Source organism: Rhodnius prolixus, unplaced genomic scaffold, assembly GCF_049639745.1.
Source record: "Rhodnius prolixus isolate KJV_2025 unplaced genomic scaffold, Rpr scaffold_6, whole genome shotgun sequence".
In the NCBI taxonomy this organism is placed as follows: domain Eukaryota; kingdom Metazoa; phylum Arthropoda; class Insecta; order Hemiptera; family Reduviidae; genus Rhodnius; species Rhodnius prolixus.
The window spans coordinates 19960909-19975805 of NW_027411634.1; the positions used below are offsets into that span (position 1 = coordinate 19960909).

Here is a 14897-nt window from a genome sequence, read left to right on the forward strand (position 1 = left end):
GTCGTATACTTTATCGTACGATTACCTATACAAATCTAGGAAGGTGACGTTTCGGAATCGCATATTCTATCCTTTAGACTAGATAAGTTGATGAGCCTCTAAGTACCTAAAAATGTTTAACCATTAAATAGGAATAGCTGAGGCACTGAGGAGGCTAATGAAACATGAATTGCAAATAAAAGATTATGTTCGTATATTTTAGCGATGAAGTGAAGAAGTCAATTTGACTGCTGAAAAACCATTTATCATAATTACGGAATAAGGCGGCCAATGCAACCAAGAGGACAGGAGTGGTATTATGGGTTTTTAAAGTAGGTATAGCGGGATATATGCTGTATAAGACATTAAAATTGTAAAATGATTGAAAGAAATTCAGAACATTAAGTGCGGACTATTTTTCAGTAAAAATATTTTATTTTAAATAATATACATTAAAAATAAAAATACATTAAAGACTAAGCACCATATAATAACAGTCACAATAGTTTTGACAACTATTAAAAATTTATCGATTAAATTTTCGGAACTTTCCGAATTCCTAATATTGTAATTATAAATCATAAAAGCCTGTTCTTCAACATCGATTTTATCTGTTCACCTAATAAAATATTAATCATAGAAAAAAGTTATATAAAATAACAAATTTATTACAATCGTTCAAATATAATATTAATTTTTCCTTTAGGCGAAGTGAAAAATGTACTTTTTTCATCATAGTTCATAACTGGGATATCATCAGCAGGTTTTAGACGATAATTAAGCAATATTGCTGCTAAAGCCATTTTGTTCTCTGTTAAGGCAAATTTGGCACCTGCAAAAATTATAGGTTTTTCCAATTATTTTTACATTCATAAGAATATTCAACTCAAATATTAGTTTTTTTTGATGAAACGAAGTTTATATATCTAGCATTATTGTGTCTAATTCATAATTCATTAAATTATTAATAAGGTCTTCTCATTTCAATTTTGATTAAGTTATTCAATATAAGATTTGCAGTTATCCAAAGATATCATGCAATAACCTCAAGGGATAAGTAAGGGTAAGCTCCTTTTATCAACCTACGATCCTAAACCTGATCTCTATACACTCTAACAACCCACCGTGAAATAGATACTTGTTTCCTCCTCTGTTTACAATTAAAAAAAAAAATAGCCTCTACACATAGTCTATGTCCTCCTTAAAAGACGATGCTCAGTGAGAGAACCAACCAGATGTCTGATATATCTCCGTTAAAGACACTAAAACACACCTCACAAACAATCTTGGTCAGGCCACGAATCTTAGACTTTTGGCAGCTTACAGGGATCATTCGTAAGGAAGAATGCTGCGTGGCCGTTTTGCCCGGTAGATAACCCAAGAAAAATGTGACAAACGAAATGCAAACATCTGGTTGGGGACCTGTCAAGGTGAGTATAAGGCTTCCAATTTGGCTAGCCTGTCCACCTCCTCATTAGAATTAAAATTAGAATAAATTGTTTTTAAATAAAATTAAAATAGTAAATAGCTTGATAATTAAACGTAAGCGTTTATTTATATTTCACCTAAACATCGTCTTGGTCCTTCGCCGAAGGGTAAGTAAGCATCTTTGTTCAAACTGCCTTTATTTTCTTCTGAAAATCTTTCTGGATTAAATTTTTCCGGCTCTGGATAATATTCAGCATCTTTATGTAGTCCCAATATTGATGTGAAAACTTTTGTGCCTGCATTTATTTCTAGTCCACCAAGTATGGTTTGCTGAGTACAAGTGCGTGACACAAACGGTAATGGAGGATGTAAACGTAAACTCTCTGAAAAATTATTGAATGATTCCATTAGATTTTTTTTTATTTAATTGGAATATTATTTTCCACTTTTATGTCGTTATACGACAAAACTGTTGGTCAGAATTAGGAAACCTGAGTTCTGTTGACAATTTAAGTAGCGGTACTTGAAAGATCTACAATATCAGTTCATTGAACTATTGAAGTCACAAGGATTTGGCTTTAGAACTAAATACAATTCATGTCTAAGGTTTAAATTGTTGCAGTAGATAAAATAAAACCAGCAAAATCTACCGTCCTTGCCATTTGCAATTGTGTACAAAACTTTTTTAAAGAAAACTATTTTTCAAGCAATTGGATAGATCAGAACAAAACAATAAAAGTTTAAAAGAGAAAGATGTGCGGATCACCTAGATTTTATCGCCTTGTTTGCAGTCCTATGTAAAAGCCTCAGCGGCGTAGTCACTTAAGGATCTCTCCTTAAGTCAAAAAAATGAACAATATAACTTACTCTTTTTTTCTAAATTAAGGGATTAAAATGTTCCTGCTTTAACAATAAGAGAAAAATGTGCGAAGGCCAATAGAAGGTGTACAAAATATTAAAAATTTAAAGAAAAAATGTCAGTAAGTTCGTAAGGTAATTCTAGTGTTAGGAATGATGTATTAAAAAGTAACTATCAATAAAAGATGTTTGCTCTCTTCTATTACTGAAAAGGAAGTAATATTATTTAACAAAACAAAAATTTAGAAGTATCGTCTAGATTTGTATTGCACGAGAATAATAGGCAACGTGAACAAGATTACTAATAAATCTGAAATAACAACAAACTCTAATTTTTATTAATAAAAACCTCGTATGCTCGAATTTATCATCAGTGAAAACAAATTGGCAAACATTACAATTACTTTAGTAATCGGATACTTCGATAAGTTAACATTTGTTAACAAATGTTTCTAAAACATTTTTAAATAGTAATGAACATTTAAACTGAATGAAAATTAGTAACTATTTCTTCAAAATTAAAACTCTATTTACTCACCATCTTCATCAACTTGTCAGTAAATTTAATATTATCATCTTCATAATGGCTAAATGTTTATAAATGTCTACAAAGAAATACTTATTAACAATTTTATTTTCAGTAAGTACCAAAAATTAATAGTCAACAAAGTAAATTAAATATTAAAAAAAAAAAAATGTTCTAAGTTTAACCAAAACAAGAATCTTGTCACTCGCCAAGCCCTGTTGGAGAAACTGCAAAATCTGTTTTGCATAGTCTATTTATTATTTGAAGTTAAGAACTTCACAAAACGAAATGCCCCAATTATCGCAAAGCAAACCTTTCTTCTGTTATCCGTTAAAAACCTAGTCAATTAAATCCTGTTAAAAAATGAAATGAGCTTTTCTTACAATAAAAAGTGTAGGTAATTCTATTTTTATCAGTGACGGTACAGAGAAAAGTTCCTCCTATATTAAGATTTCCATTTAAAATAATCACAGCCTTTTAAGAATTGGATATCGTCTTGCCTATCTACAAATGACTCCTTTTGAAAAACGAGAGAAAAAAATTCCCATTGACTTCAAATGAGACCTTTAATCCGTCTGTACAAGAAGTCTATTTCCTCGTATTTTTTTGTGCCCTACGTGAATATGAGCTAGAGATAGATTATAGATTAGTATTTCTGATGTAACCCAAGCTTTTTATTTGCTTTAGAAAAGGTATTCTTTATACAAAGAACTATCATGGGTGGGAGAGTGAATTTTGGAGCCTTCCTTGTAAGTAAATTTACCTTGAAAGTGTGTTTAAAAAGTTTATGACAATGTATGAAACTTCCTCCATAAAAATCTCCCCAACGAGCAGATGTGACGAAGAAACTGTTTTGGAAAATTTTCTTCCCGGCGGACAAAACCACCAAAATTTAAATTACCATTTAATATCATAGCTACGTTGCCTATTTTTAAAATTTAAGAAACTTACTATTTAAATATTTTTTAATGTTTCAAAGTAATAATAATAATAATAAATGAATACCTGAAATAACCATCTCTAAATATGGAAGTCCCCATAGTTTATCATAATCAAATTCTCTTACGTTGTTCACTGCTTGCTTAATTTCGTTCCTTAGTTTTTCTTGAACGTCACTATTGACAGCAAGTTCAAATAGAGTAAATGTCAGCTGTATTGATGCCGTTTCAGCTCCATTAATAAAAAATGTCATACAATGTGCAGCCAATTCTACTTCGCTAAAAGCTGTCACAAAAACAAAAAAAAAATGTTTTACTTTGAGGTACATTTAAAATTTATGAAAAGTTCAACTACGAATACGATTGAGCCAAAAAGAAATGTATACATTCAAAACAGTTTCTACACTCTTTAGCAACTATAAGATTAACTAATGGAATAGGCTCGACTGATTTTTCGAAGAAAATTCACTATTTTACCCAGCTCCAAAATACTTCCAAACTTTGAGAGCAGTTCTGTTGGAAAAATTATGAATAATTATAAGTATATGAATAAGTATCGCAGTACAAACTATCCTAGAAAGAAGGTTTATGGACTTTGACTGCCAAATGGTTATTCTGGTTATGTCCCTGTTCCAAGACAGGTTGCATAAGAGACCAACTGCGTTGAAATACAACAGATTGGAAAAATGGTTACTCTGCAATGAATACTAAGACATTTGGAATCCACGGGAATGAAGCTGGCAATAGTCTTGTCGAAAAGTGCACACTTATCTTCTTGTCTGAACAATTCTAATTCAGTCTAAACGATAAAAAATAATTTAAAAAAAAACAACCTCACGATTCTGCTAATGAAAGAGGTACTGGACTGTATTACTGAACATTTCGATGATGGATTTACGAGGTAAACTAAATCAAGTTTTATCGCAGGTTCTGATTCAAACTAAGACAAGAGATTTTCTAAGCATGTCAATGCACACTTCTGCTAACCAATTATAAAAATTGGACCAATATTGGACGTAGAGCAAGCAATATAATGTACACAGCTTATACAATATTTCAAACCAAATCTATCAACCAAACGTGTGAAATGTTTGTACGAATATCTGACCGTTTGAAAAAGAAAGTATTTTTTGTGATTGTGTTTTGCAAACTTTCTCAAAAACAGCCCTTTTAGTTTTTGTTTTTTTTTAGTACTAAACACTTGAAAAAAAATGTGCACACTTCATGTCAGGTTTTTGATAAAATTTATTTGCGAGAAAATTTATATTAGAGACATAGATGGAATATGGTTGCCAATGTTTTGATTGCAAAAATAACAATTTGCATACCTCAATAATTAAAAGGTCCAATGGTTAAAAAATGCATTAGCTAAACTGTGAGATTTGAATTAAGAAATTAACTGTAAATAGTTTTACAAGTTTTTTATTCCACATGCTTACCGCTTTTATTTTCCTGCAGATTTTTCTGGTTTAACGACATTAAGTGCTGTATCAGATCATTTCTAGTTTTACCACTTTCCTCTCTATGTTGAATACACGTTTTCGCTAGAGTTTCAAAAAATTTCTGCGCAGTTGCTGAAATAGTTCTGAATAATTTTTAAAAGTAGTATCAAATCAAATTAAATAATTGTTTTTTTTTTATTAATTTTATTTGTGAAAGAAAACAGAATATTAGATATACCTGAAACGGAATAAACGGCTAGCTGATGGTAAAAATAGACCACTAATTGTAGCATAACTAGCGTTATAATCAGAACCAAACATCTGTTTCATTGTATATTTATTGAAAGAGGAGTTTTCAAAAAATGAATCCGATTGGATTCCATAAGCGCAAGAAGCGACAACATCATTTGTATAAAATCTAGTTGTATCTTTAACCTATAAAAAATAAATTGTAGTTTTTTTTTTTTAAGATTATAGACCAGAAATTTTTATATAAATTTCATCACACAAGAAAAAATTGAGAAACTAAAAAGATGTATAATTCAAAAACAAAGTTTTCCAAATCAGGTCTAAGAAATATATCAACTGGCATTTATAAAAGAAAAAATAACAACAAAATTGTACTTATAATCTCACAAATTTGTTAATTGCACTGCCTATTATTATGATATGAAGTAACTTATCATTCTAGTTTGCCTGGTGTAAATGTATTAAAAGATTCTTTTACATGATCCGGTTTTTCTCTTACCTCAACCCTTTAATCTCGAAAAATCCACTGAAGCTGAACTATAAAAAATTTAATAGGGTGAATTTATTAACTAGATTAGATTCAGACTGACCTGAATGATTCCATATTGTCTGGCTATTTACAAGTTGTAAGGGCAATAACCAACAGTCAAATCTGTTACCTCCCAAAATCAATATATACGATATGTATTTGAAAACAAATATTAGTCTAAGTAACAGTAACAATTTTAGGTTGGGAATTCTAAATTTGTTTAAAGTTCTTACATTACACGTTTGTGTGACTAGAATATGTGTCGGTTCCGTCTGTTGTTTATAGACAAATTACTCATTTTATTAAAATAAACACTGTGCCACTCAGATTAACACAAAAATATTCAGATTAATAAGGATTGGGCTTTTCGCTAATTTTACAAACTTCAAAGTAAATAGAATTATTGTCGACGTAATTGCGAAGATTATACGGTAGCCGAGCGGTTAGAGGCAAGACCTGCAAAGCTAATATGTATTGTGGTACTGGGTTCGATTCCTGGTCTAGGCCTTGGATTTTATTTAATGTTTAATATGAGAACTTTGTGTTAAGTACGTTTGCTAGTCGTTCACGACACCTAATTTGCTAGTTGGGCGCAAAGCCTGTCTGAAAAAATAGACATTACTTTTTTACTTTATTTTAATCGCGAAGATTATGAAAAGTAAAAAAATGATTAATCAAATATCACATCTAGTGACGGATTTTATCGAAAGTTTTATCATAAACGACGTCAGGAATTCATCAGAAATAATTAGAAAAATCAGAGTTAGATTCCATTCATATTAATTGGTTTATTCTCACCAGTTCAAAGAAGGTTTTTTTCTATCTTTTGTTTTCTTAGAACAGTTAATCTTTAAAACTAGTCCCAAAAAAATAGAACAGTTCAGTTCAGTTTACCTATCCTTTTAGTTTTTTGTCAGGATGATAACCATCAGATCAGATTTCCTTTGCAATGGCCAAAGGTTGATGACCCTATTTCCTGATGATCATGTCTTAATATGAATCAAAGAAGTACAATTTGCTGTATACCAATGGAGAAGAATGCAAAAGGAAGTGGGCTTCTTGACTTCAAGCTGGAAAACAAACCTAATGATTTTCGATGAAAGCAGTTCGTAGTGCTGAGGTAAACGGCCAAGTCATAGAACTAAATCTTTTTGAATTACCTATTTTCTTATATGGACTACATTAGATGAAACATGTTTAGAGATTTCACTTAATAAAGGCAACATTGGAAGGACAATTAGAATATTAGGGCACTATCAGCTCTTCAGAATGGCTAAAAAATAACACTAAGGAAATTGAGGCATTCGGAATGTGTTAACAAAGGTCAGTTGGTAGCGTATATACTGCAGATGTCTTAGATATTAAACCCTTTCAATGAGTGTGAATATCTGATGGAGGACCAATTCACATACTTACTGGAAGAACCAAGTATAAAGTCTAAGAGGAGATAGTTTCCTACAAAGAATATTGTTATTATATTATTTATTTTAAGCCTCTTTTTCTTATTTTAAGATCTTCAATTTAGTTCTAAAGTAAAAGGAGAAATCAAGATTTTTCAATAAGTTGTATTGTAATTTTTCTTATTTCATATTATTTAAAACTTGTGAATTGAAGTAATTACCTCAATTGGTTTGTCTTTAATAGTGTCAATATATTTGATTAAATTCTCAGCAATATTAGCCATTTCAGGAATCATGGTTTTCAACTTAATTGTAGTCTGTAATGGAGTATGTATTCCACGAATATCTTTCCACCTATTAAGGAAATAAATAAATTATAATAAAGTAAAATAATTAATTTAGTTTTAAATTAAAATAATTATACTTACTCAGGAATACCTTTAATTGCAAACGGATTAATACCAAGCATTGGATCAACATCTGTTATTACAACGAAGCCGTTGTCAGCAAAATTATTGAATTCCTTAATATGAATAATTTTTGATAGTTCTGGATCTCTGACTAAAAGCATCGGCTCGAATGGAGCATAGAAGCCAACAAATTGTCTTCCTTTATATTCCCTTTAATAATAATAGATATAATACATTAAAAAAAATCTAGGTAAACTAGAATAAACACATGTTTTTTTTTTCGTTTTATTGAAAATTATTAATTACCTGTACAAGTCCCAAAAAGTTTTTCCAACCGTTTTGCGACAAAGTATTGGGTCTTTTAAACTACCGAAAGGGAATATGGCTGGCACACTTTCTACACCTTTACTTTCCCAATAACTATAAATTCTTTTAATATAATAGTATAATAATAAAAGTAATACTGATAATAAAAGAATCATTTCTTTAAACATTTTGGATTTTGCTCTTTCTTAAATTAGGTAAAAATAAAATGTGAAGTTAACAAAAATAAAAGTAGAAGAAGTAGAAACTATTTATAATTTAGGAATATACTCGCGATTAAGAAGATTACATGACCTTTTAGTCGTGCGTGTCTACAGTCTAACAAGGGTTTAAACTTTTAAGAGATTTTATTCATCTCATGACATGTAGTCATCAAATGAATGATAAAATTTTAATCTTATATATATGTTATTCAATTAACATAATACGACGATTGGTCACTATCATTTATGATAATTTACATGTATTATTCCTATTTTTTTTTCGAATAAGCTGATATTTAAAAGATATCTGTACTATCTTTTATTTTAGATTTTATAAACTACATTCCTAATAATCGGGAAAAAATAAGAATAAAAAAATTATCTTACATAATTTCATTAACTACTTTCATGATTGCATCTTTTTATTTTAATCTAATCTTTTTTAATCACCGGTCAAAAAAAAAAATGATATAAACTAATCGTCCCAAAATTTGTTTTGTAAAATGTATATTCCAGCTTGAGGAAACGTTGATTTGATATTAATTTATAATTGCTATCGAAACATGTCTGATTGAAAATGAATTAATTACTAAGTAGATTGATAAATTAATTTATTTATGGAAGGCAGGTGGCTCAAATAGCTTTGTTATGATATATATTGTTTTGTTTATTTTTTATTTTTTTTCATCTATATTCAGATCCTCTGAAAGCAAATAATTTTGGAGAACAAGACTCTACCTCAGAGCTCTTTTGCTAAGAAATCCTAAGCTCTATAAATTCAAATTTTTAATCACATTATCAGCTAACGATTTATTTGATTTTTATGAAAGGCTTATGAACTCTTTAAAGAATGCTTATTTTTCTTACAGTGGTCACAAATCAAAATATTACTAATTCAAAAATAAAGTTCTTTCAGTTCCTTCAATTTATATTATATATTAAATTTTGCTTATATTATCATATTTAGCAACTAAATAGTTTGGAACCGTACCTTAAAAGTGGAATAGTTCCAGTCAAAACGGGACTTATGGTAAAAGTAACAAATAGAAGTTAAGGCGAGAAATATTAAAACAGTCACAGTGTTCTCTCGTTCCACTCGCTGTCCTTCACCGGACAATGAGCTGCAAGAAGCTCATAAGGATTAGAAATCCTAAAGGCCAGCAGCTGGATTCGTACCCGTGATCTTCGCGTGAAAATCCAGTATGCTAACTACTGAGCTAATCCTTGAGTTTTCTAGAGAGAATTAACGCTCACCTTACACCAAGAAATGGCAACCAACCTATTTAAGAGTTGCCTTAATGGTAGCTATCTAATTAAGAAAGTAGAAAAAGCTAACGTAGTACACAATGAGTTTATCTGATAAGCCTTTATCTACAATTCAGTTGTGTGTACTAACTACTATAAATTTCTAGATATCTAAGTTAAAAGATAGGGACTCTTATCTATCTCATAGATTCCTTAGTTCAAAATAAACAAAGAGTTAGATTAAAATTATTACCATCTAAAAGATTCAGAGCATAAATTAATTTTAATGGTTTCATTTAGAAATTTTGTGACAAAAGGCTGGTTGATGGAACTGGTGAGCTACGAGAAATTGAATACTTGGACTAAATCACAAATGAAGACTCTATAAATGTAAAAATATAAGAGTTTTTACAGTTTCCGAACAAGGATAATAAAAGAATGTTAGACTACTTTGGTAATTGAAAAATGGCCTGAGAAATGTATAATCAAGGATAAAGGTAGGTTAAACAAGCCAGTGAACCTAATGCGAAACGAACTTGGTTTAGAGGCTTGAAAGAAAATACTGGTGGCATTAAAGGTGAGTAGATTGGATCAAACTGTTTTGAAGGTCTTATATGCACAAATTGACTATAGAATTCTTCGAGTCAATGATTCTCTTATCGAAAACCAAAGATAGCTTTTGCAATGGATTTTTCCTGAAATGGATGAACTGTACTAGATATTTCAAGAATGAAAGGGTTTCTCCGACAACCTATCCAAATATTTAGAGTCTCCGGGTTATTTTGTAAGAGTTGAGATTTTCTTTTAAAAAACTAATGATTTTTAGTCTATAAATAGGTTAACTACCTACTAAACTATTTTTAATAAGAAAATTAATATAAGAGATGTGATCCGAAAACAATTGCTGGTCCCTAGATTTTCTCTTCCTAGAAGCTTCTTACAGCTCTGAAAAAAGGCCCCGGGTGCCAATATCCTCAGATGTTGACGAGCCTTATATTTAAAAAAATTCACATATGTTATATCCAACACAGCACGTTTATTTAGATCTATCTCGTTTTATTTAAGTTTTAGGTTTACTAATGTATGAGAAACATCGAGTACTCCACATCTAATAATTTCATTATGTGAGTTGCTCTTAGTGTGAGTAAAAAAATTGTATTACTCAATAATTCATATGCTTATCAGTTGCTTAACTGATAGAGATGTAGAGGTTTTTAGTTTTATTACAAGAAAATGCCAATTATAATCGCGGAATTTTTGTTATTAATAGCATATCATTTCATCGATTAAATAACTGATAGTACAATTGGATTGTCGTTAGTCGAATACCAATTATCTACTAACCGGGAATAGGAAAAATCCATTGCAAAAGCTATCTTTGGTTTTCGATAAGAGAATCATTGACTCGAAGAATTCTATAGTCAGCTACTGAATTTAATACATTCTTAAAGGTATTTTAAGCTGACATTTAAAAACACATTCACATTCAATGAGAATAAATATTACAATTTTTAGCTAAAAAAAGAAAATTTAAAACAAATTACTATGAAATATTTCAAGCATTTTATTTGTCGTATTCATCAATTTAAATGTTTCAGTGTGAAGAACATAATTAAATTTTGATTAAAGAAATTTAAAAGTATTATATTTTCTTAAGTAAATACATAAGTAAGTACTTTGTGCAAAGTTAGTTCGTAACCTAAAAATAAGAAATGACTGTAGTTCGAGACTGCTAACTGCTTTGTGAATAAACTTCTGAACAGAAATACATCAAATTGTTGTCCACTTTGTACCTTGCATCATCTAATATGAAATATTAAGAAGAAACTTACATAAATTTTGTATATTTTGCAAACTTATTTGATCTATTCTTGATTTTTATTATTTTATTTTTACAGTATAGTGAAACTTAATACTGATACATATTCTAAAATTCCTTTAATCATTGATTTAGAAATAATAATGACAACAAACAGCAAAAAGTTTTGAAATCCAGGTACTTCGAATCATATATTCCAAACATATTGTATACTTTTTTAAAATTATGCAACTTAATTAAAATAATAATTTTCTTGTGTTCAGTGGTTAGGTAAGAACTGACCTGATATATAATTGAACTTACAAAATGCATTTAACTATAGGAGACCATAAACAGGGGAACCACTATCTTAAACTGCATCCTTATAATGTGATACTCAGGATAGTGTACGCATCTCAAGAAGGTGTGCCCAATTATTTGATAGGAAACCAAGTTTAGAAGATTACTATTTTTTTGTTTTTTTTTGTGTTTTGCTACTCTCTAATTCTGAGAACGATCTTATTCATTTGACCTAGCGCCTCGGCCTGCCCAAAAAGAATTTCTTCAACTCTCTAATTATCATTTTATAAGATAAATTTATTGTATTAAAATAGACAAAACAAGTCATAATTGATAAGATAAAACCAATAACTTATCAACAATGATTACCATTCTAATTTAATAAGAGTTCATGCTGTTACAATAACATTGGTAAATCACTATCGCTACTGGCGATTACATTTGTATATATACATGAAGAAGTTCTAAAGCTGCCTGTGGCTAAATTTAAAGTTACACTGTCGTATCGTGTCGTAGGTACACGTTGAAACCTATGATAACTTCATTATTCAGGGATATTTAGAAAAGGTGCTTCTTAATTACCAACTTAAATCATAAATTTAATTATTATCTTATACCCTCAGTTAATTTTTTCGTTAACAATTTATTTGGCCATTTTTCTACTTACCTAATTTATGGACACTCCATTTACAAACTTGGTAATAATTTCATTTGATTTATTTTGAATGAACACATTACCAATGAAACATTCATGCACTTAGTATGCGCCTGCTATAACTCGTACTGCACATCTGCACATTATTATCCACTAATATACAATCTCTTGCACTACCGTGTTGCTCTCTGGTGATGTTGTAATCAAAACTAATATTTTCACCCATCCTTACTGCCATTTTCCGTGACAGAAATTCCAATACAAACAAAAGAGCGGGGAGGAGATCTTATAGATATTAAAGTGCCAACAATCTGTTAATTTACCAATAAATGATTTAGCTTATCAATGTATAAATAATTCTGAAAAATTTTGTTCCCCAACTTGTATACAGGACCAACCAACCTTCTTCATAAAGGACCCGCTTGCAAGAAACTTGTTGGGACTCAAAAATATTTTAAAAAATGTATAAATTCAAGTATTCCAAAGTTGCATTTTAGCAAATAGTTATGCTCGGTTTATCGTTATTTAACTATTACCTTAAAGTTTACCTTTTGTTCTCATAAACATATCCACAAATATAGACTAGGCTGTTTTTAGAAGAAAGAGAGCTACTTGTTGGTTACTACCGCTAAGACTTCTGACAACAAAGTTTCTATCAATTGCAATAGAATTAAGAAGTAAAATAAGCCTAATATATAGATCTGTGGAACTTCAATGAAATCAATTTGAGCCATCTTGGACAATAAGTTGGAACTACCAACGAATTTACACCAGATATTGACAAAAGCTAACCTGATAACACTTGAGGCAATAGTAAACCATAACAAAAATAATCAAATCATAATATAATTAATTAGATAGCTACAGGTTGATAAATAGATAAATATACTCCCACACTGTATTCATGGCTAATCTGCGCGTTCAGAAGGCCAAAGATAAATAAATAAATAAATAAATAATCAATTTGAAATGTGGTCTTAAGGTATTTGCTTGAAGCAGCACTTAGATCCGATTAGAATTTCATATTTTAAGCAAAAATATAGTTTTTGTTGGGAGTGCAGAGTTTTCATATAGGATTGTACGACCGTCAGAAACTGCCAAAATAAATTCAAATAAAAATATAATAAATAAATAAAAAATAGCGCACTCTCAGTTCCATCTTTCTATAGTTTATTTTTTTGGTTTTTTGTTTTTTAAGAAGAAGAAGTTTCTAATTGGGTGAGCATATATTTTGTTGCACTTTTATCACCTTACAGTAAAATTGGTAGCTGCTAAGAAACTGAAAAATAACAAAAAATTTAGTTGGTGAACCAATATTCTTACCATTAAGAGAAAAGATTCATAGATTTCTTGTAACATCTTCAGTATTACAAATGAAATGCATACAGCAGCTATCTTGCGGCATTTTGATGAAACAGGAAGATCTTTCTTATGACCAATTTTTACTAAAAAATATTTATAGTTGAAAATAAATAACGTTTTATTAACATTTCCTTTTTGCTCAATGGCTTGTCATGGCTTGCAGGATATGAAAAATTGGTGTGATTTATGTCTCCTCTCTCATATTTTACATTGTAATTGACAGATTTTCTTCATTGAATTTGATTTATACTTTCTTTACTTTAGACATTTACTAACATATTGTGTCATGAGAAACTTCTCATTACTTTTAAAAATGTTGTAAGCTTGACCATTTTTACATTTACGGAAATTTTAAAAACAAAAATACCTTGTTAATTAATTTACTAAAATATTTATTTTAGGAAGGTTCTGGAGATAGGGCCTCCCTCTAATGTGACTTATCATTGAATTTTACTTATTTACTTCTACCTCTTTGATTATTAGAATAAAATCTATTTGTGGATTCCGAGATTAAAGAAAGGCGTTTGATTACAAGTGTGAAACTGATGAACAATTCGTTTTTAGTTTTCATGTATCCTCTACTCAAGAACTCCTGCTCTTAGTTGAAATTCTTTTTATGAAAATTGATTCTGGGAAACTTGGGCACCAAAGTAAATGTTCTTAAAATTAATTTTTCGTTGAAAGAAAAAGATATACTACATTTAAATAGCTAAATACCGGCCAAAGCACTCTGCCCAAGGATGCGGCACCATTGACAACTGTTGACGCGACTTATTTGTAAAATACTTTGTATGCACTGTGAGGTAAAGAAGAATTAAAATGTATAGAATGTCTTTTCTCTGGTCCATGTTGCTTACTTATTTCCCGCACAGTACAGGCATAGAAGAGTCCAACTACAGAAGTTTGACTGACACCTTTACTCATCATTTAATAATATCCAAACTTATACCCCTAAGTTTGTCTACCTTTTTCTTTCTGCTAAAAGTATGTAATATGTAGTGAGACAGTCTAAATAGTCTAATTGAACGTTAGCAAAAGATCAAATTGATTTATTGACCTAATCCTCGCAAACATCAATCCACAATATTTAATATTTAACAGTGACAAAGAAGAAATACTGATTTTAAGTTAAAAACTTTTCACGTAAAAGAAAATAGTACTTTAATGTCATGCAAATACATCTTCAGCATGGCCCTCTTTGTTCTCTTTTTTTTAAGAATTTTACAACTGTACAGTAAGTACAACAAGTAA

General features: G+C 29.9%; 1 protein-coding gene across 2 annotated transcripts; it reads right to left on the minus strand.

Moving 5' to 3' along the window:
* Positions 1-399: 399 nt before the first annotated feature.
* Positions 400-12464, minus strand: LOC141461324 (cytochrome P450 6j1-like). Of its 2 annotated transcripts, none has more exons than XM_074142266.1 (8): positions 8066-8538; positions 7778-7969; positions 7571-7703; positions 5410-5606; positions 5169-5314; positions 3797-4015; positions 1545-1790; positions 400-811 (listed from the first exon to the last, which is right to left on the minus strand). In XM_074142266.1, the coding sequence occupies exons 1-8, from the start codon at positions 8251-8253 to the stop codon at positions 648-650; spliced, it is 1485 nt and encodes a 494-aa protein (XP_073998367.1). In that variant the 5' UTR covers positions 8254-8538; the 3' UTR covers positions 400-647. The 2 variants fall into 2 exon arrangements, with proteins under 2 accessions (XP_073998367.1, XP_073998368.1); XM_074142267.1 differs by lacking the exon at positions 8066-8538 and adding an exon at positions 12297-12464 and having other exon boundaries at positions 402-811.
* Between the last annotated feature and the right edge of the window lie 2433 nt (positions 12465-14897).